The sequence below is a fragment of the Polyodon spathula genome, chromosome 6 (assembly GCF_017654505.1).
Source record: "Polyodon spathula isolate WHYD16114869_AA chromosome 6, ASM1765450v1, whole genome shotgun sequence".
Classification (NCBI taxonomy): Eukaryota; Metazoa; Chordata; class Actinopteri; order Acipenseriformes; family Polyodontidae; genus Polyodon; species Polyodon spathula.
This window is the reverse complement of record NC_054539.1, coordinates 71,393,166-71,415,886: the sequence shown is the minus strand read 5'-3', so window position 1 is coordinate 71,415,886 and position 22,721 is coordinate 71,393,166. Positions and strand designations below refer to the sequence as shown.

The 22,721-nt window shown below is 41.2% G+C and overlaps 1 protein-coding gene across 1 annotated transcript in view; it reads left to right on the top strand.

Annotated features, from left to right (window-relative positions):
• Window positions 1-21,028, top strand: part of LOC121317571 (DNA polymerase zeta catalytic subunit-like) — a 51,954-nt gene extending 30,926 nt beyond the window's left edge. The window contains exons 13-32 of the mRNA XM_041253647.1: window positions 1,204-5,332; window positions 5,683-6,545; window positions 6,991-7,073; window positions 7,529-7,654; window positions 8,224-8,416; window positions 8,617-8,728; window positions 9,465-9,580; window positions 10,618-10,733; window positions 10,936-11,054; window positions 11,873-12,014; window positions 12,194-12,438; window positions 13,026-13,134; window positions 13,699-13,905; window positions 14,629-14,738; window positions 15,852-15,966; window positions 16,374-16,511; window positions 16,972-17,162; window positions 17,836-18,082; window positions 19,938-20,147; window positions 20,677-21,028. Of these exons, the coding sequence (XP_041109581.1) occupies window positions 1,204-5,332; window positions 5,683-6,545; window positions 6,991-7,073; window positions 7,529-7,654; window positions 8,224-8,416; window positions 8,617-8,728; window positions 9,465-9,580; window positions 10,618-10,733; window positions 10,936-11,054; window positions 11,873-12,014; window positions 12,194-12,438; window positions 13,026-13,134; window positions 13,699-13,905; window positions 14,629-14,738; window positions 15,852-15,966; window positions 16,374-16,511; window positions 16,972-17,162; window positions 17,836-18,082; window positions 19,938-20,147; window positions 20,677-20,817 (7,712 nt within the window). The 3' untranslated portion in view covers window positions 20,818-21,028. The remainder of the gene's footprint in view (window positions 1-1,203; window positions 5,333-5,682; window positions 6,546-6,990; window positions 7,074-7,528; window positions 7,655-8,223; window positions 8,417-8,616; window positions 8,729-9,464; window positions 9,581-10,617; window positions 10,734-10,935; window positions 11,055-11,872; window positions 12,015-12,193; window positions 12,439-13,025; window positions 13,135-13,698; window positions 13,906-14,628; window positions 14,739-15,851; window positions 15,967-16,373; window positions 16,512-16,971; window positions 17,163-17,835; window positions 18,083-19,937; window positions 20,148-20,676) is intronic.
• The last annotated feature ends 1,693 nt before the right edge of the window (window positions 21,029-22,721 follow it).

Here is a 22,721-nt window from a genome sequence, read left to right as displayed (position 1 = left end):
TCTAATTAATGCCACTGTTTTAAATATTAAATAAAGCCCAAACCTGTCATTTTATTTTAAATGACCAACAATACACTTAATAGATTAACACACACCGTTAGAGAGATTTGTATCCTCAAAGTCCACTTCTCTCGGCTAGTTTTGATAGGATTACAGCTTTTTGGATCAGTTGAACAGACTCCACTGTATAATTGGATAAGAAGTTGGAAGTTTTGTTTGTGCTGTTTGTTGTTACTCCTAAGCTGTAACAATGTGCTCTTTATCGGCTTTAATACTTTTCATAAATCAGCAGGTTTTGACGAGAGAGAAACAAAAACCATGTTTCGATGAGACAGCAGGAAAGAAAAGGATTAGCTGCACTGGGAATACATTTGGGATTTATGGGATTTTCATTTTGCAGGCTGCAGGCAGGCAACTAATGACCTCATCAGTTTCCAGTAGTTACACCCACTCTATTCTGTATAGCTGTTACTGTCTTTCACTAGTGTAACTCATTGTTCATATACAGAACCTTGATTCACACAAAGGAATTGATATCATGTTTGCATTATTGATGCAATGTATTTATCTGGGACCATAATGAAATGCTTGTAGAAAAGCAGATGGGTTGCATGAAGAAATAATGAAGGGAATGCAGCACATCTTCATAGTTCTGTGTAGATCTCCAGGTGAACGAGTATTTGCTAATGCATTACTTAGCCTTGCACTCCCAATATCACCAATCCCTTTACTCACACTGTTTATTAAATCCGTTACAAATTATATGAATCAAATGATTACAATACAATATGCAAATATATAGACTTGTATTTAATTAGCTTACATAAGATCATTACACATTTAATTTCCAGTGGTGCCTTGCTTAAAACGAGGTGGACTGAGCCCTTTAGTCATACCGATTTTGGTTTTTAGAAACACTAAAATAAACTTAAACTTAAATTCATTGACAAACCTTTTGACCAGAAGACTTTTTCAGTGTTTTCAGTTTTTCTTGTGGTAGAAGTTTGAGAATACAGCTATAAAAGCTGAGCATGTATCTTGAAGCTGACATGTTCTAGTACATTTGTTCCAAGAAGGTTTTGCACATACTGTAAATGAATCTTCCAGTGACCTACATTTTTCATAGTACTGACCTCTTTAATATGCTGAATATGTACTTGAAGAAAGCATTGTACTCTGTTACTTAGCTGGTCTGTGTTGCAGATGCAACGTTGAACGAAGGAGGCTCCAGGACACATTCATCGTTGTTTGCTACTGACAAGATTCTTGGAAAAAGAAATCCATTTCCCAATGAAAGTGTCCCCCTGGAACACCCATCCTCTGCTAAAAATGTGTTGGAGTGCAAACACCTGGAGCCCCGTCAAGCCCATTCCCTCAACAAAGAGGACCCAACAGAGAAGCTCTTCCTGTTAAAAAGCTCTGTGGTCCCAGACAACCAGCCAGACCTCTCCTTGTATGAGATCAGGAAAGAAAGTACTTATACATTTAGATACCCTGCCACTTGTAAAATCACCCCCAAAACTGAAATCTCCCACACAGAAGCTGATAAAATGGAAATGCCTTCCTTCTATTCCTATGAGAAGGGCATTAGCAACCCTGTACTAGATAGCACAGCATTTGAAAGCAGCAAGCCTCAAAGCAGAAAGAAATGCATCAGCATTAAAAGCCCTGAGAAGGGGCAACTGTCCATTCTCCAGAACCACAGGAGCTTTTCGCTCTGTTATGCTGAGATGAGGAACTCTCCTGCCAAAACTGAGCTAGCGATTCATCAGAAAGGAGGCAGTAGTTTTTCACCAAAAAAGAGCAGCCTGGTGACAAGCCCAGGGGGAGACAATGGGTCAGTGGCACCACAAGGGGGGGAGGCTGGGAAAACCTACAAAGAGGGAGATTTGGGTGAGCTGAAGATCAGGTATGAGGACTATCAAGAGAACAAGACTGCAAAAGCAATCAGTAATCAGCAGGATGCCCACTATAAGTTCTTCCCCAGTGTGATCCTCTCTAATTGCCTCAATCGACCATCCGTCAAGTGTCTTGGCAACTCTGGAAAGCTGGACCAAGATGAGAGACGGTCAAGGCTAAAACTAAGTAAAAAGAAGACCAATGTAGCATGCCAGCAGGTCAAGATGAGTGCAAGTGAGAGCATACAAACTGACTTTAAGGAGGCTCCATGCACACTGTTGAAGTCTCGTAGCACCCAAAGTGCTGAAAAGGAGGACAATTCAGTTCTGGGCTCTGTTGATACAGGAACTTCTACCATTACAACGACTACTGTTACTAAAGCTGCTTCAGTTGCTGAGACTGCCAGAGATAACAAGCTTACTCTGCCGAGTCACACACAGGGTCCTGCGCAACTAGGCTCGACACAGCTTTCAGGTTGGCGTGGGAGCAAATACACTTTAAGAGCAAAGCGCAAGGTGCGCTATGAGAGAGAGGACAGTGAACCCATTGCAGGCTCCCTGCAGTCCAAATTTGCCCTGATTCCAACAGAAACCTTAAAAGACAATTGCATTCATGACCAAAAGTCTCGAAAGCGCAGGAAGATGTCGAATAAGGAGCCCCCAATTATCATTAAGTACATCATCATAAACAGGTTTAAAGGCCAGAAAAACATGCTGGTTAAGATGGCAAAAGTGAATGCTGAGGAAGAGCAGGTTGTGTTGACAGCTGAAAAGCTGGACCACTATGGAAAGCTAGCACCTGTGAAACAGTTTTGGCCCAAGGTCCCGGAGTCGACCGCCATTAAAAACCCAATTTGTTCACCAAAGGCAAAAAGGGCACAGAAGCAAAAGGCAAAGGTTCATTCAACAGCAAAGAAAAAAACAGGTGGTTCACCAAAGGTCCGTGGCACAACATTAAAGAGAAAAAAGACCAAGCCTGTAAAAAAGCAATCGACATTGGCTACACTTTCTCCACCATCACTGTGCTATAATTCAGAAGTCAATGACTTTACCACAGAGTACATTGATGTTTTGTCCAAATTAGGTTATGTCTCTGAGAAAAAACCCAGAACTACCAAGACCTCTCCTCCTCGGTGTTGGTCACCAAGCGAACCACAAGCTGAGCTGCCACTAACCATTGAACAGAAGGATGCTTTCCCTGTTAATTACCCACCTAGTCAGGAAGTGGGCAAGTTAACAAAGGAAAGAGGGGTTCGCAGCAGGACTTGTCTGAGGAAATCTAGGGTGGTGACGGCCACAAGCCCCAAAAGGAAAAAAGGCAAGGTGGCTACCAAAAGTGCAGGAGATGGGACTGCGTTAAAGGAAAATCAGAAGCAGAAACCAAGCAGTCGAGGACGGAGAAGAAAAAAGAAAAGCAACGATGTGTTTCCTGAAAGCAGCCAAAGCTTAGCCAGTGGTAAAAGAACCCGGAAGTCTTGCAGAAAAACACTTTCTGAACAACATAATGAGCTACCTGTCAGCGGCGAGTGTGACAGCTCTCCGGTTCTCTTTCCTGAGCAAGAAACCTCTCTCTCAACTGGGCAAACCCCTTCCTCTCAATTGCCCATGTCTAGCATTGCTCATGGATATGTGTCTGGTGTAATGGACGCTAATAATACTGTAAATTTTTCCTTCATTCCTGAGCGTGAACTGACCTTTGAGACTCCAACTGGATTCCCTTTTGAAAGATCCACTTCTCAATGTAATCAAGATCCCAGTGATCAACTTGGCCAACATAAATCTCAACCTTCCCACAGTCAGTCTTTTCACTTATACAGTATTAATAAATCCACTGAAGAGTCTGCATTCTCGCATACCCCCTTGCAGTCGCCGCAGGCAGCTGAATTGCACCCCCAAAGTAGCTGTCTGTCATCAAGGGGACAAAATACCAGCCCTCCGTGTTCTCCTGCCACAACAGAGTCAGACAGCCATGGTTCAGATGTCTCCTGTCAAAATAGATTACTTAGTCCACAGCAGCTGCATAGTTCTATAAAGTCTACGTATTTCCAAGCAGAAATTCCATCTCCTTTACTTTTGAGGTCCCTTCAGTCACTTGAAGGCAAGACCCCAGGAAAATCATCCAGGCGTCCATCTAAAAAGCTGCCATCTGAACCCAAAGAAAAAGATGATGTTTTAGGACATGCACGGTTCACACCTATAAGAATAAAACCTTTAACCAGCTCCACACTCAAGAGCAAGGTAGAAGCCAAAACAGATTCTGCATTACATAGCTCTTACAAGAATGGAGAGAGATTGCCTAATGTGACTGAACCACCATCTGGAATAGCTGTCTTGAAAGAACTTCTACAGAAAAGACAGAAAAAGGTACAGGAAGGAACAGCTCTACAGGATCCTTCCGGTACACCTCTGTTAAACGTGAGTGGTTCGTGTTCCACTGAAAAGCCTGCCAAAATCAAAAGAGCCCCCTTGTCGTACCCTAGAAAGTCCAAGAATCCTAAAAACCAGACCCCGAAAGAGAAGCCAAGGAACCGGAAGAAAAATTCTGCCAAGGAGGAGGAACCTGTTCAGACTGATTGTCCCTTATCAGACGACAGTCCTGCATTTCCTTCAGACCCAGGCTTTGAGAGCTGTTACTCGTTTGAAGATAGCTTATCTCCTGAACTCCCGCACAACTACAACTTTGACATCAACACCATTGGACAGACAGAGTTTTGCAGCCTGTATATGGGAAGCCAGTTTGTGCTGGCTGATAAGAACCTGCCCCAGAAGTTTCTCAGTGATGTGATCCAGGAGCCTGTTCCTGCCATTGCTCTGGGTCTGGAGAGTATGGGAGAGAGGTTCCCAAGTGCTAGTGAAGAGTTTCAGCATCATCATGGTGTAGAGTGGTTGAGAACAAGTCCACTTAGCCCAGATCTTTTTGACAGGTCATCCGCAGAAAGCAGGGAACTACTTCATACTCATCTGTCTGCTTCTTTGCTTGATTCTGACAGTGGACGAAAGCTAGCTGCTGCAAGAATTGTGCAAAGCAGGCAAACCGTTGATTCAGTAAGTAAAAATCACCTTCAGCCCTGTAGCCAAGGCTTGTTCGATGATGGAAAGAACCCTTTGACCTCCTTTGACCCATTTCTACCACTTCCATTAAACAACATGTCATTTGTTGATCTTCTGGGTTCCCCTGCTGGGGATCTTGTGGAAGGAAGCGAGGCTTTAACAGCAACCCCCAGCAGTTCTCCAAGGTCGATCAGCTCCTTGTCCCAGCTGAAAAGTGGTAGCCATACACTGCGCAGCACAGGGGGTGCTCACATACTGAAGCCGCTCATGTCTCCCCCGACCCGTGATGAAATAATGTCAACACTGCTGGAGCTGGATCTTGCAGAGACTGCTTATCAAGAGCCATTCTGTAGCGACCCCTCCGATGCTCCAGGAAAACCAAGGTAATCTCCTTACTGTTGCTTCAGTGTTATTTTGCTCTTCATCACACTTGCCAGTATGGCCATAGTCCTTTATTTTATGGCCACTACTGTGCCTTGTATTCACACAGTTCATAAAGTCATGTGGATTTTGCAAATGACACCATTTACTAAATACAAATCCATTACTAAAGGATATGTTTTGTGTATTTTATATTTTAAATTTGTGGGAATTAAATGACTGTATAGTGTAGCTTGCTTTTAACATATCACCATAGATTTAGGAGTGAATGAAAGGTTTTTTGTTTTGTTTTCTGTCCTGAGTGCCAAAAGAAATTGACTCGCTATTTGAAAGCCTGTTTTATTCTCTTCAGGGAGATTGGAGGGCGTGTGCTGACAGTGGAGACCAAGCTAGCAGACAGGCTGTCAGAGTTTGAAGGGGATTGCTCCTCGGAAGGTTTGCAGTTCTGGAAGACCGCATTCTCAGTGATGACCCAGCCTGGCTTTCCCACCACCAACAGAGGTGGCCCTTTCGACTCTGTCAAGGGAGACAAGGATAAGCATCTGGCATCCACCAATGATCAGAAGGTGGTTGTCATGCCCTGCAAGAGTGCGCCCAGCCGCCAGCGGGTCCAGCTGTGGGTGCAGGCCAAGAAGTATGATCGTTGCCAGAGAGGGGGAAAGGAGAAGAATGAGGGTGAGCTGCCAGTTCAGTTGGCAGGTGTTTCAATGACCTCCATAGAAGAGCCAGCCAAGGGAGTTGAGGTCCACAGTGACACAGCAGTGGATCCCGAAATATCCTCACAGTTGGCAACAGTACATCGTGGGATGGGAAGAGGTGATCTTTCGCTGCTTCTACAGGTGTCTCCTGTCCAGTCATCTGACACTCAAAACAGCTCTGGAGACTACGGATCCCAGCCCTTGGAAACATGTAGAGAAACAGGGGAGGAATATGAGGACTACTGTGGAAACTACAGATCTCCTGATTCCCCTGTTCTGTCCCCCTGGGATTTTGACAAGGGAGAGGAGAAAGGGAAAAGATTTGAGTTGAGATCCCCCAGACTTCTTGAAACCCATACAGGCACCCTCCTTTCAAGCCAAGGTTCCCAGTTGACACAGAGAAGACAAGACAAGCAGCTGTTGAGTCCTAGCCCCATCCAGCACAGCACGCCAGTACACCAGAGAAGGAAAAGCAAGGGGTCATCTGAACCACTCTGTTCCACCCCAATAACAACAGGTAGGTCCCCATCCTCATCAATACCTTTAAAAAGGCTTCAATTCTTAGCCCTCAGAGACAACAAGTATTCATTGACAAAGATTGTTGTGGATTCACTCCTGTAGATATGTAGATGACATCTCCTGAATTTCACTTGCACAGTATTATGTGACCAACCAACATAAATTTAAGAGATTAGCATTCCTTGACTCTACAGTAGTAGACAAAAGTATTGGCACCCTACACTTAATATAAGATCATTCAAGTAAACATGTTAAATACAAGCATTTTTTGAACATTAGCCATAAATTAATATGACAAACCAAAACACACAATTTTTGGCAGTTTAACAAACAGTCTTTATAAATATAATTTGCTGATGCGATTTCAAGTATTTGTTCATGACGGTACTTTTGTCTGTGACTGTAATTGTGTCTGTTAGTCAGTCTTTCTGTTTTTCACCTAGAGCCTAGATCACAGAAGCTGAGCCAGCGAAGCGGCAGCAAAGCTAACACTCTAAACAGTGTACTCCTAACAACACAAGTTAAGGTCATTCTTTTTCTTCTATCCAGATCGCATAAGACTGACAGTAGACTATTGTTTGTGTGAGTTTTGTAAATGTTCTCAGCAGTTTATATTATAAATAATGTCATTGTCATGTTATTAAATGTAGACGATCCAAAATAATACATCTAATAATTTTAAATGTTTACAAGTGACAATTTTTAACAGATTTAAAAACGGTAGTCATGAAAGTGCTTATTTGCTTTTCACTGATGTAAATGGTAATGTTTCATTGTAAATGTAAGTGTTGTCTGATCCTTTTGCTGACAGTAAGGCCTAGACTAGCTCACTGTTCCTATAATAATTTTCAAAGTACAGTTTGCTATTGCTACACGTAACCCTCTTGGGGTAGCAAGAACTATAAAAGCAGACTTTTGATTCCACAAGCAAAAATGCAGCTTGAGTCTCCTCTGGTGACATTCGTTGCTTTTCTCCTTCAGAATCAATTTGCTGCGCTGAATGTTCCAAAGAAAGACTCCTCGCAAATTGAAGGACCGTCCCTCAACAGTTCTTATGGTTTTAAAGTCAGTATGCAGAACCTTCAGGATGCAAAAGCACTGCATGAGGTACCAAGCTCCATTTTGATAATTCAGTCTTTCAGATTCTACAGATCTGCTGACCTTAAGCATGACAGTGGTGATGAGAAGTGTGTGGTGTAATAACACAATGTAAAGGTATTTTAACAGCTGAATAATCATTGATGAGGACATCAAAGCACATCTGTCTATATGTACAGTATAAGGACACGAAATACATGTCTCTGTTCTGTAACATTTCATGATTAGCTGTCAGTGATGTGAGCAGTCTATTCTAATAATTTGTAGGTTTTATAATTCTGCTAGTTTGCGTTTCTAACCCTGGTACTGCATATGCTCACACCCTCGATTAATTAGTTTGGAGTAAGACTTTAAAAATACTCTAGAAGCAAATTCAGTGTATTTTATAGCTGTTGCCATGACTTGTGTAAGGAGAGTATAGCTAAAAAAATATATACTTTGGGTGAAATAATACAAAAAAAAAGAATGGCTGCCTCCAGAAATCAGGTCAGCTTTTTAGCAGTCGGGTTGGGGGTGCTGTTCTGGGATATGTTTTGACAGTTTCTGCAGCGAGTCATTATTATGTTTGTAATCTGCAGGTACAGCACCTGACTCTGTTGAGCATGGAGCTACATGCCAGCACTAGGAGGGACCTGGAGCCTGACCCTGACTTTGATCCTGTATGTGCCTTATTCTACTGCATCACATCTGATGCACTGCTGCCTGACACGGACAACACTGAGCTCTGTGGGGCTATCGTGGTGGACAAAGACTACAGCTCTTTCGGGCAAGGTGGCCAGCTTTTCAACCGTCCTAAGCATGAACAGTGTGAAACGTTACCAACCTGGTCACCTTAATGATCAACCCAACAAGTTAATTTGAAATTTGTATGGAAGACCACGTGTGTGGAAGGACCAGCCATCTATATCGCTATGCAGGTTTAAAAATAACTATAAATATTCTATGTGTATTAAACTGTTTTATGTCTGTAGGTTCAAGAGCCACAGCGCCCCTACTGGTAAGATCTGGCATCAGCGGATTGCAAGTTACCTACGCTTCTGATGAGAAGCAGCTATTTCAAGAAATTGTCAGCATTATGAGAAGGTTTGTCAATTTTGGTTTTCCCTGTATTCATTCTGTTACTGTGCACTGTAATACAATCAGCAGCTGAATTGAGATTTTCATCAAAAACAGAAGCATTTTGTATAATGGCTTTGCAAGGATGCCTTTCTCACTCACTTTTTCAAAGTGTTTCTTTTGATATATGCTGTCTGTTTTGTAGGCTTTGCATTGCAGTTTTTTTTTAAACTTGCTGGTGGCTCTTAACTATAGTTTTCTTCTTTTTAAATGTGATTTTACTTTTTTAGAACCATTTTTAAGAGGAAGTGGCTAAATTTTTCTGATTATTTTTTTTTATTTTTTAAGTAATTTTTCATTGTCACCTTACTATGACGTGTGCTTTGACCAGTTTTCAGAATTTGCGCTTCAATTTTACTGTAGTTGCCAGCTATAGAAACACAATCTACGCCATCCAAACAGTGTTCATTAATATGTGGCAGCTGGTGAACACCTACTCTGTATGGCCAGCAATACAAAAAAGAAACTTGGTAGGTGTTCAGAAAAAGGTACGGGCGGTTCTGAACAGAAAGACACCCTGGCTGGATAAATTACATATTTCAATTGAAGAGCAGCTTCTGAACTCCACTTTAAACACAGATCGAACGACAGGGAGAGGACTTTCAAATAAATGCCCTGCTGCTGTGATGTGTGCCGCCTTGTTTAAACGGTATGGTCTGTGAGCTGTTACGCTTTATTAAACAGTAACCCTGCTTTCTCACAGGTTTGACCCTGACATCCTGCTGGGATACGAGGTTCAGATGCACTCCTGGGGTTACCTCCTGCAAAGGGCCTCCGCTGTCAGTGTGGATCTCTGCCAGCAGCTTTCACGAGTCCCAGGTAAGGCTGGGGAGGGGGGAGGGACTTTTGAGGGGTTGAGAGAGGCAGTGCAAGAACGACACTCATTTTTTACTTTGAATGGGCAGTACCTTTTTGACTAAATAGTGTGTTTTAAACTGCATACCAGTAGAAACTCAACAGGTTTATTAAAAATCAACTGCCGTTTCCAGCATTAAAGCAAAATCTGTGTGGGTGTTATGCCATCTCTGGAGTGAGACCCATCAGTCCTGAGAATCTTTTGTTCCTGTGCCCAGCATGAGCTAAAAGGCTGTCATTTAAAAAAAAAAAAAAAAAAGTGAACGTATACAGCGTGCTCACAAGTGTCTAGCTGCAAGTATTAATCTCTTCAAACAGATGAGCCTGTGCTGCCTCTGTCTGTCTCAGGAGTAGCGCTGACATTCCTCTCGTGCTGCAGAACTTCTGGACCCTTTGCTCCCCGGTGCTTGTTCAGTGTTGTGCACTCAGCTTTGCTTTGGGTATGAAGTTTAGTAATGAGCGAAGTCCTGCTGGGACTTGCCTTTTTGTGACCTTTTTTTTGATTCTCCTGCTGTATTCACATCAGGTTTATTTGTAGTGGAAGTCTGCATCTTCATTAGGTGTTTTTATTTTTTTATTTTTATTTTTTTCCCTTAAGTTAGTGCTTTAGTGCTCACCTAATTCCTTTTGTTTTAATCAGGAATGAGTTGCAACTAAGGTGCCATGTATACAGACCTTGGACGGTAACCTTGGAAGTTGAATTCTGTCATCTCCTTGTTTGCTTAATATTTTTTGCTTATCATTAAGGTGGAGTGTACAACCTTCAAGCAGTGTGATGATGAAGGATCAGAAAAGCCTGGCCATTAACAGGGCTTGTTCTCTCTTTTCATTTAAAGACTGCTGGTTCTGTTGAAAGAAGAATGTTAGGATTCAACCCTTCGAGATTCAACCCAAAATGTTTGTGTTGACTGTGAAGAAGAGAGTGGTTGGCATCTTCATTTGAAAAAACTTTACACTTGGTGTCCTCCTCTAAGAATACCACTTGCCCCTTATTTTCTCAGGCCATTGGAAAGACGGTCGTTCTTCTGAGTGGGATGAGTATGATGCCAACACCAAGACGGAGATCAACATCGTTGGACGAATTGTGCTCAATGTCTGGAGGATGATGAAGACTGAGGTATGACTTGATTTAACAACGAACGTCAGGCAGGGCACTGTTTGTGGACTACTTGGTATGGAATAGCAGGCTTGTCTTTACTAATGCATACTTACTGTTTACATTCAATTCGGTCATTATTTCCTTGTGACTTTAACTCAAAAGTTTAAACACCCCAGTGGCTCAAATAAAGAACTGGTTTGTTTTGTGTGTGTTTGTGTAGGTGATGCTGACGAGCTACAGCTTTGAAAACGTGGCCTTCCATGCTCTGCACCAGCGTTTCCCCCTCTACACTCCCCGCGTTCTCTCTGACTGGTTCGATAGCAAGACTGACCTGTACAGGTTGGGTTTATTTAAATGAATATCACTTTAGGTGACTGTTCCGCGCAAGAGTGCTCAAATTATATATCCAGTTCTGTACGACCAACAAAATTAACAAGGCTACTGTAAGTTTTGCTTGTGTGTGTTGGAGAGGCACTAAAGACGTTTAATACATCGCTCTCGTGTTGTATGATTGAGCAGAATCCGGCTTAGGATGGGCCCTTACTTAACAGTTAAATGCAGGAAGTTTTATGCAGATAATACAGGTGCTTTTAACAGTCTAGAAATAATTAAAATATATAATATATTTTATACTTAAACGGGGGGAACATCTTTATATAACTCCATCAGTTATGACTTTGAGGATAGTCTTTATGAGCTTCTGAATATTGAAGTATGTTTCTTACTGCGGTGTACCGTGAACAGACAGAAAAAATGTGTCCGGTGATGTATAAGAATGGAAATGATTTGAGTAACAGGAAGTGACAGTTTAGGTCCTCAGAATTGAGGTACCCAGTCTGCCTATAGCCATTGTTGTCGTCTATCACCTTTCAGGAGTACCGACATGACTGAAATGAATGAATAATAATAAAGATAAATATTGTACATGTCCTTAACCAAGGTTAATGATTTTTATTTTAACGTACTTTCATAATGTATGACCTAATATTTACTGGTCACTTGTAATTAATCATCTGACACTGGTTATGTAAAACACAAATCTAAAGAAACAACTAAATGGCATGGATAAAATTGTGGTGCGAACCCGTATTTCACCTGTGTGTACAGATTTGAGTCCGTGGTGGCTGTGAACCAGTGTGGTCCCTTCTTTTTGCCAGGTGGAAGATGGTGGATCACTACATCAGCCGTGTGCGTGGATCCTTGCAGCTGTTGGAGCAGCATGACCTGATTGGCAGGACCAGTGAACTGGCCAGGCTGTTTGGGATCCAGTTCGATCATGTGCTCACGAGAGGTTCTCGGGTCAGGCTGGTTCTCTTTAATAAATACACTGGACAGTTAAATGGCTCAGTGATGAAAAGCACTGAGCCATTTCAGGATGTGTGATATGATACATGCATGTTATAGATGTACCAACTGTATATACCACCCTGTGAGTGAGGGCAGCCCTGTTTTGACCTGTTGCCCTGCCTGTCTTCCAGTACCGGGTTGAGTCGATGATGCTGCGGGTGGCTAAGCCCATGAACTATATCTCCGTCACCACCAGCAGACAGCAGCGAGTTCAGATGAGATGCCCTCAGTGCATCCCACTGGTCATGGAGCCTGAGTCTTGTTTCTACAGCAACTCTGTTGTGGTGCTAGATTTCCAGTCCCTGTACCCCTCCATTGTCATAGCCTACAACTACTGCTTCTCCACCTGCCTGGGCCACGTGGAACACCTCGGGAGGTAAAAGAAACACAGCACTTTGAAATGTTTTCTCCATCCATTTATTTAATACCCTGTATGTGAGCATGGTTATTTCATTGGCTTATTCAGTGAAATAACTGGAACCAGACAAGCTTACCCCTGTAATGCCCAAGAATTTCTTAAATGAGAAAAGCTACTTTTATTTATGTAAATAGATTCTGTTTTTCTTGTACAAAACACGTTCCCGTTCCATCCGTCTAATGTCACATAATGTACTGAATATGAAAAATTCTGTCTTGAGGCTAGATTTATAATGATAATATAGAGGAATGGCTAGGCATTGTATCATGTATGACACAGAAATGGACATTACAGGGTTAATTGGGCCAAATGGCCTCCTCTCTCATACATTTTCTTATGTTAAGGACCTCCACCTAGTTGTTGTTTTTCAGTTTCTTGTTCAGGTATTCCTGTAACTTGTAGTACATGTAAGATGTGTTTTATTCTGATTTTTTAATATTTTGCTAAGTGTTTAAGTGGCATCTGTACCAATTGTGGTTCTAAACCTGTCCACAGAGGAGAAAATAATTCCGATTCGGTTTTTTATTTCTCTTTGTGCGTTTCAGTCACGACGAGTTCAAGTTTGGCTGCACCTCTTTGAGGGTACCTCCAGATCTGCTGTACCTGCTCCGCAATGACATCACTGTCTCTCCCAATGGGACTGCATTTGTGAAGGTAACGGGGTCCTTTATTGCTGTGTGTGAACAATGAAATCTCTCAGCTGTTCAGTTTCAAAAAGCAAACATCATAAAGGCTCCCCTTGACAGAATCATTGCTATCATGTGAAAGTAGTAGCTTGGAGGGAAAACCTTTTGCTTCCAGTAGTTCATAACGAAGGGCAGCTTTCCGTCTTGCACATAGCATGCATTCCTGTAATACACAGTCAAGGCCCTTTTGAGGTAAAAGCTGGGGCAAGTCTAAATATTACATAGTCAAAGAGGTATGGTTGAAGGTCAAGAATAAAAGCAATTACTATTTCGAAACAGAAAACCAGTCTTTGCCAACATGAATTTAATTGAACTGATACATAGCACTCTCTTTGTGTATAATGTTTGTGACTGAGGAACCTTGGATAAGATCCAACACACATTTCTCTTGTACTGTCCTAGCAAATAGACCATAGTGTACACTGCATTATACTATACAATATATACAGTAATCTGCAAATAGCAACATGGTTTTGGTCTTCCCTGCTTTTTCTTTTATGGTTTATTCTTTTTCTCCCCTGCTTATACACAGCCGTCTGTGAGGAAGGGTGTGCTGCCCAGCATGCTAGAAGAGATGATCAAGACCAGGATCATGGTGAAGCAGTCCATGAAGGCCTACAAGCACGACAAAGCCGTCACACGCATGCTGGACGCTCGCCAGTTGGGTCTCAAGATCAACGCCAATGCCACGTTCGATTACACTTCTGCTCGCGTCTCTGGGAGAATGCCGTGTGTTGAGGTGAGAGAAACACCCCATGGGACAGATTTGTCACAATTCCTTTAAACCAAAATAAGTAAGTCTGTTAAACATACAATACAATTAACACACAACTGGTAGCTTGATTTTAAGGACTCAGGAGTTAGCCTACAGTGTTTATCTTGATAAATCTCATACATTTTCATTCTATCCCAAAGCTTGGTGATATTGTTCACATCTCTGGCTACAGTTCCAGAATTAGCAACTTAATTCTTTCTGGTCACTCGAGAGTTCCTCCAAGCAAACTTTATAGACAGTCTGCCTGCGGTCACGTGATGTAGAGTGTGCTGTGGAAGTGTTTCCTGGTGACACCAAACAATACCAGCTCCAGATGTCATCTGGGATGCAACTGATGAGTGAGCTCAATGGCCAGTCTTAGTGTAAGGCCAGAGCACAGCCTGCTGCTCTTAGTCCTTCCTCAAAATGAACTCTCCCAAGAGCTGTGTTTCAGCTCCACATGCAGCCAGGTCTAATTGACAGTTAATCAGATAGAACCTGACCACGTTCTGCATAGAAGAAAAAAAAAAAACAGGCGGTCTGTGTGTCACACTTCAGACATCTGGAGACCAACAGTAATGTAAAGTAGCTTAAACCCACCTGTCTTGGATGGTAGTGAATTGAATTACATTTTTCTACAGTGAAGTTGTTACTTATTATGGAGCCTGTGGCAAACTCATTTTTACATGTCCATCTTTGTTTCTGCAGGTTGGTGATAGCATTGTTCACAAAGCCAGGGAGACACTAGAGCGTGCCATCAAGCTGGTTAACGATACTAAGAAGTGGGGAGCCCACGTGGTCTATGGAGACACTGACAGGTAATGTGCTTTTAGCTAACACATTTGTTACTGTGTGAATTGAGCCTTAAGAATTCTTAATTCTGGCGGAAACTACATGGAAGTGACACATAAGAACATCTGCATTATGTGTTGCCTTTTGAACATGCTTGCAAAACAGTGTTACAGCTCCAGAAATAGCTGTCACTTTGCCCTCTAGCAAATGCCATTGGAACTGATAGCTATACAAATGTTGCGTATGAGAAGTGCAGTACGCAAATTAGCGGTATTGCAAAAGTAAAACCACAAACTCCGGTTGATCAAGGTAGCTTAACTGCACTTGTGTCACTGCATCAGTTGTCTTGCTAAACTTGCTGTCTACATTGTCACACTGGCTTTTATTGACTCCTAATTTGATCTGTGGGAAGTGCATTAAATTTACCACTCGGTAGTGCAGAAGTGCTAATCAACAGTATTAACATGCTAACTGTGGGTTGAGTTCAGAATGTTAGTCACTCCCCTGGATACCACACTCACTACAGTGATGGGAACAATAACTGGAGTAGCATTGGAGTACTCAAGTACCTGAAATGTGTAGTGGTGCGTACTCAGACACGATTTTATGCAAGTAAAGCCGCATGTCTACAGTGGTCTCTATAGACCTGCAGTTAATACTGTGTTTTTATTGGGCTTGCTGGCATAGTTGACTGTAACTCTAAAATGGATTTGTTTATAGAACAGCATTTTCTAGGCAACAGTAGGATTTTAAAAAAATACGCTTTTTATGCGTATTTTGATTGATGCCCTGACTAATATATTATTGTAATGATCTGCCAGCAAGTTACTTTTTAAATTAAGTACCTGAAGCTGAATTTTTTTTCTTTTTTTTTTTTAGCCAGACCCCATTAAGTGAAGCTGTACTTGTGTTCGTTTTTATTTTTATCAACTGCATCAGACTATAATGTTCCAGGCGGTGCATTTCTGTGGTTTATTAAAAAAAAAAAAAAAAAAAAAAACAAACAACAGTCTTAACAAAGCTGTTTTTAAACACAGATCATATTCATATACTACTAACATGCCCAAGACAAACTGTACAACAGGGAGATCAAATGCTGACCCTTTCCTTTTATCTTCCTTCCTTCCTTCCATCTCCAGCATGTTTGTGCTGCTGAAGGGGGCCACCAAGGAACAGGCCTTCAAGATTGGGCAGGAGATTGCAGAGGCTGTGACTGCTACCAATCCCAAACCAGTCAAGCTGAAGTTTGAGAAGGTAACCGAATGAGAGCCTTAAACTAGCATTCAAAACTTCTTGGGCATTATTTACATCCTGAAGGATTCATGTGCTTTCAATAAACGAGGAAGCACGTGTTTAACTAAACACTCAAAAGTCTATAAAGTACGGAAGCATCCTAGAGCCAATTTAAAAAAAAAATAAAAATCTCCTGCATAGGACTTTAAATATCCTGCTAGGAGATATAAAGTCACACTTGGGAGATTAAAGTAAAGTACTCAGACAAGCATTTCAGTGGGGTGATGATAAGCGTAGATATATTAAACGGACTCTTGAGCTAACACTTTGTCAACAGGGCCCACACTTCTAAAAGTAATGTAGAATATGCCAACATATACATTTCAGTCTTCATTTACAAGTGTGATTTCCCCATTGGACCTGTGCAGGTGTATTTGCCTTGTGTGTTGCAAACCAAGAAGAAGTATATGGGATACATGTATGAAAGTCTGGACCAGAAGGATCCTGTGTTTGACGCTAAAGGGATTGAGACAGTTCGAAGAGATGCCTGTCCTGCTGTTGCCAAGGTGAACAAATAGGCATGAAAAAAATAGTACTTAAAAAAAAATAAACTAATTTTTGTAATACCGTCATGCATGTAAGTACATGTTATCAAAATTTGCAAGTATTTTAAAAGTAGACACAGCCCTTCCAAGCAGTATTTGTGGTATCCCATATGAAAGTTGTAGTTTGACGGAAACTTTATTTTTGACTCGTGGGGAGTTACAAAGAACTTGTGGCGTTGACTTCGATTCTAAAATCTCTCGCATGAGCTTCAGACTGTTATGGAGCAGTAATGCCTGCAGCTTTGGGTAATAATGCTTCATTAATGCTGAGTCTTCACCCACAGATACAAAGTCAAATCCTGTCTAGAAATGATCATGATTGCATTTGATCTTTAGTAATAGGTTTCCTGTACACTAGGGAGTGCATTGCCGTGTATCTTGCATGCGGTGCATATTGTTTCATTGCTGTTAACCCTCACAGATACTGGAGCGCTCCATCAAGCTTCTGTTTGAGACCCGGGATATCAGCCAGATTAAGCAGTATGTTCAGAGACAGTGTCTGAAGGTCCTGGAGGGGAAGGTCAGCATACAGGACCTGACCTTCGCTAAAGAGTATCGAGGCAGCAATTCATACCAGCCTGGAGCCTGCGTCCCAGCTCTCGAGCTTACAAGGTACAGCTTCACCAGCTCCTCACTGACTCAACTGCTCTACATAGACAAGTTGCACATTGTGACTTTTTGTGGTGTTTTTAAACCATTTTTGGTACCCACCTCTCCATTTTAGTTGTAGTACAAATTTCAAACTAGTGCACAGGATATATTTCCTTGTACAATAACTTACAATTGTTCACTGTCAGTCAAAGTGTAAACTGACCAATGGTTTGTTATACGTTTTCTCTTTTACTGTGGAGGGATATGTGTAAGATCAGTATACACGATAGCTTGCTCATATCTTAGCTACAATGTAGATTGTTGTACTGAAAATAGAACTTGCTGTATAATGCGCAATAGCATGTAGGTCACATCTCAATCATGACTCGCAGAGCAGAACAAACAAACCAGTATTATCAAGGTGGAATGTGGAATAGCACAGCAACGTACTTGTCATGTACAACTACACTACAGAAACAGTGCCGTATTTTTTACAGTTGCATAACATTGTTGCAAAACAAAACGAGCTGCAAAAAAACTCCTGTGGTATGCACACAAACATTTTCAAAGTGACAGCATCTTGCTTGCAGTCTAATTTGATTCAGTATTGTAAAGCAAGTACTGTAATTCATTTTGATTTCCAGCCAAGCTTGTTTTAATGGTAGGGACACTAATGGTTCCCTGCTCCCCCCAGGCGGATGCTGTCCTATGACCGCCGTTCGGAGCCCCGAGTCGGCGAGAGGGTCCCCTATGTCATAGTGTATGGAATGCCTGGAGTGCCGCTTATTCAGCTAGTGCGGCGGCCCCTGGAGGTTCTGCAGGACCCCAGCCTGAGGCTCAACGCTGCTTACTACATCACCAAGCAGATCCTGCCGCCCCTGCAGAGAATCTTCACCCTGATCGGGGTCAACGTCTTCAGCTGGTACCAGCAGCTGCCCCGGGTAAGCTCTCAATTCTTGAGTGCATAAAAGTAAATATTTGAAAATGATTTGGAAAGGAGATTTTAGTGCTTAAGAATACATACTATTTTTTTTTTTTTCTTCCCCCAGATAGAACCTTTCCAATTAACACATGCTGTTTAAGTACTTGTCCAGGACAGAGAGCAATAGAGCTAACCTAATGTCTGCAACTGATATGCCTTCAGAGTATCAAACAGTGATCAGGAGACAGGGGACATGGTACTGAAGCTCAGAGCTGGGATTTTAAAGCTCTACATCAACAGACTTGAAAACATTTTGATGTGCAGTGAAGCCACAATCCCAACATTCAAAATGACAATCTCGGTATACTAACATACCATTCATGGAAAGCAGTTGCATCATTAGTTGGTAGTGTGTTTTCAAATGGAATTCAGTAGCAATATCAGCAGCTCTTGCCACAATCCACATACAGTTGTGAAAAATGTGACTTGTTGGTAGCCAGCATATGACATGGTTTATTTAGATTTCCAGAAAGCTTTTGACAAAGTCCCGCACAAAAGATTAATTCTCAAACTGAACGCAGTTGGGATTCAAGGAAACACATGTACATGGATTAGGGAGTGGTTAACATGTAGAAAACAGAAAGTACTGATTAGAGGAAAAACCTCAGAATGGAGTGTGGTAACCAGTGGTGTACTATTCCTAATCTACATTAATGATTTAGATTCTGGTATAGTAAGCAAACTTGTTAAATTTGCAGACGACACAAAAGTAGGAGGAGTGGCAAACACTGTTGTAGCAGCAAAGGTCATTCAAAATGATCTAGATAAGATTCAGAACTGAGCAGACACATGGTAAATTACATTTAATAGAGAAAAGTGTAAGGTACTGCACGCAGGAAATAAAAATGTACATTATAAATATCATATGGGAGATACTGAAATTGGAGAAGGAATCTATGAAAGACCTAGGAGTTTTTGTTGACTCAGAAATGTCTTCATCTAGACAATGTGGGGAAGCTATAAAAAAGGCTAACAAGATGCTCGGATACATTGTGAAAAGTGTCGAATTTAAATCAAGGGAAGTAATGTTAAAACTGTACAATGCACTAGTAAGACCTCATCTTGAATATTGTGTGCAGTTCTGGTCACCTCGTATAAAAAAGATATTGCTGCTCTAGAAAGAGTGCAAAGAAGAGCGACCGGAATTATTCCGGGCTTAAAAGGCATGTCATATGCAGACAGGCTAAAAGAATTGAATCTGTTCAGTCTTGAACAAACAAGACTACGTGGCGACCTAATTCAAACATTCAAAATTCTAAAAGGTATTGACAATGTCGACCTAAGGGACTTTTTTGACCTGAAAAAAGAAACAAGGACCAGGGGTCACAAATGGAGATTAGACAAAGGGGCATTCAGAACAGAAAATAGGAGGCACTTTTTTACACAGAGAATTGTGAGGGTCTGGAATCAACTCCCCAGTAATGTTGTTGAAGCTGACACCCTGGGATCCTTCAAGAAGCTGCTTGATGAGATTCTGGGATCAATAAGCTACTAACAACCAAACGAGCAAGATGGGCCGAATGGCCTCCTCTCGTTTGTAAACTTTCTTATGTTCTTACACTGCTGCCATCTTGTGGTCCATTTCTTATATCTAAGAGTTCTAATATAGCTAATATAAAATAAAACTTTTGAATTGTAATATATGTGCAGGATGACAACTTGACTGCTTTTTAAATAGCATTTTCATGTATATAAATCCAGTTTAAAAATGCATACCAGAGAAATGCATTTCATTCTGTTTTTAGGATTATTTATAAATGGGATCTCTCTCAAGTTTTTTGGGGGGTGTTTCTCTTTTTTCTTTAACCATCCAGACCCAGAAAGCATCCTCAGTGGCAGGGAATGGTGAAGCAGGTGGCAAGGGGACAATCTCTCGCTACTTCACCACTCTGCACTGCCCGGTGTGTGACGAACTCACCCAGCTGGGAATCTGCAGCCGGTGCCGCAGTCAGCCGCAGCACGTGGGGCTCATTCTGCTGCAGGAGATCCGTGACTGGGAGCACAGGCAGGCGCAGCTGCTCCAGGTAAGAGCTGACAGTCCTTCCCGAGTGTGGGAAGAGCACAGCAAAAACAAAAATACCTACAATACTAAAGACCACGGTTCTATCCCAAGATTGCAGCGGCATGGGAAGAGAGGCTTTAGTAAATGGTATTTTATGGAAAGTAAATCGAAACACATTTACTCAGTTAATGTTAGTATCCTGGAATTAGCAGGGTGTGTGATTTTCATATTTAAATGTAATAACGGCTCCTTTTATTTTCTTAGATGTTAATTGCTCAGCAAATTCAGGAAATGTACACTAGCACTCTGCAGCTTTAAAATCTGCCATTGAGTCAGTATGTGATTTCAACACAAGACAATGACCAGCTGGAGATGAGTGATTCGGATGGTGTCAGTTGATCAAGCACTTCTCCTGGTTCTGTACTCTACCAGTAACACTTGTGCAAAACACATTTACTTAAATACCGTATCTTGAAGTTGTTTGATGTCCAGGGCCGTGAAACGGTTTACAAAGCACAAGTATTAAATTAATGCTTGTTTTTCCATTTCAGATCTGCAAGAACTGTACAGGCTGTGTTGAGCGCCAGGTGCAGTGTGTGTCCCTGGCATGCCCAGTGTTATACAAACTGTCCAGAGTCAGCCGGGAGCTCTCCAAGGCACCGTACCTCCGGCAGCTTCTGAACCAGTTCTAATCACCATCCTCACAACCAACATGGTGCTAAATCCGACTTGTAGGACTAGTCGCATTTTTTGTGACCCTTGGAGTCGACTATTTGGGCTCTGTGACTTTTTTCTATTATTAACGATGAGTCCTTTTTCAAAATTTTCTATTTCACAAATATTACAGTTAATAGGAAACCTGTGCACAATAAAAACCCACCCATCAAAACTTTGTCCAATCACTGCTTAGCCCTGTTGTCGTTGCAGCCAATCAAGTAAGAATAAGAAATTGAAAGCGAGGTAGGTTGCAGCGTACACAGCCCCCACTCAAGTCCAACTGGCTATATAAAACACCCCCCACCCCCCCCAAACTTTTTTTCCTCTTTTGCATTAAGTTCTATAAGGAATAAATGATGTCGGTATAGTAAACAATAATTTTTCTTTACTACTTTTTAAACCATGTTCTAAATTTAAGAACTGTAGAAATACATTTCTAAAACTGCATTCTTGAAAAAAATATGTAATTGTGTTTACTGGGGGAAAAAATGAATAAAAATAATCCTATAAGTTCTAATCATACTTTTAGAGCTGCTTAATTCATATCAGAAAGCCAGAAAGTCGCTGTGTGAAGTATTGTGTGCTTTACTTCTAATCTCCACTCGTTCCCAGCACACGCCATCACTGTTTGCAAGCAACAGCAATAAATTCCCCTGGCAAATTCAGTTAAAGATTGCTTACCGTCAGTACCGACCTGATAGGACAGAATAACTTAATACCACTTAATTTACCAAAATGAAAATGATTTATTATGGATGCGGGAAAAACACATTAACAATATGCTGTGTAGCGTCAACCTAGGAATCCGTCTTGTGTGAACTTCATGGTTTTGTTCCATTTATGAACAATGTTTAGTCAAAATACTAAATTTACTATTTAAGAACAAAGTGTAATACAGTTGTGGCAATGTCCTAAATTAGATTGGCAGATTTTACTGTTGGATAGTGACAGGCAACTTGAAAAAGGCATGCAAATAGAATAATCTGGCTAGAAAAAATAAATCAAATTGTTTATTTGTGCATTCTTTACTTGAGGGGATATCAGACAATGTCCGTTAGGTGAACTATTCCCCCACTACTACCACTAGTTGCATGAAAATTTATTTGAGTTTGTTTCAAGGACTCTGACTCGACACTCGGACTCGAGGTTTGAGGACTCAACTACAAGTCTGTTAAATACAAGCAGATTCAACACAGTAACGTTTTCAAATGGTGCTTTTGGCTTAACCTGTCAGGTTATTTTATTTTTGTTGTGTGTTTTTGCAGATGGACAGGGGGTGCACCACCACTTGACAAGACAAAAAAAAAAAAGTTTTTTAGCTATGTTTTGCAGTATTTATAATTTGCTGAATTTATTATTATTATTATTATTATTATTATTATTATTATTATTATTATTATTTTTATACCTTGCTGCTACTTTTGTGGACATGCCTTCTCCTATACCAACATTTGAGGTCTTAGAATTTTGAATATGCAAAGGTTTATGTTGTTCACAGACTAAAAAAGGTCTTGTACACTTCTTTTTTCGCAAATCTGCTGTAGCAATTTGTAAATGCAAGACTTAAGTCTGCTAATCAAGTGAGCCCCTTCTAACCCAAGGTAGAAGACAGGTGACTAATGAACCACTGTTTTAAAATAGTCTTTTCTATAAGTGTGATACAGAAAGCCTTGTAAATATGAGTATATCCTTGTAAAGTGGCTTGTCAAGTTTTCATGTGCATCGGACTTTACACAAAAATAAAGAACGAGTATCCTAGCAACTGACTACTGCTGTGTTCTTTGTTATGTTTCAAGGTGCAATGTGTATGTGTCTTCATTTATTTTATTGTATTTTTATTGTTTTGCCTGAAAAGGATGAATTTGTAATGTTTTCTTGG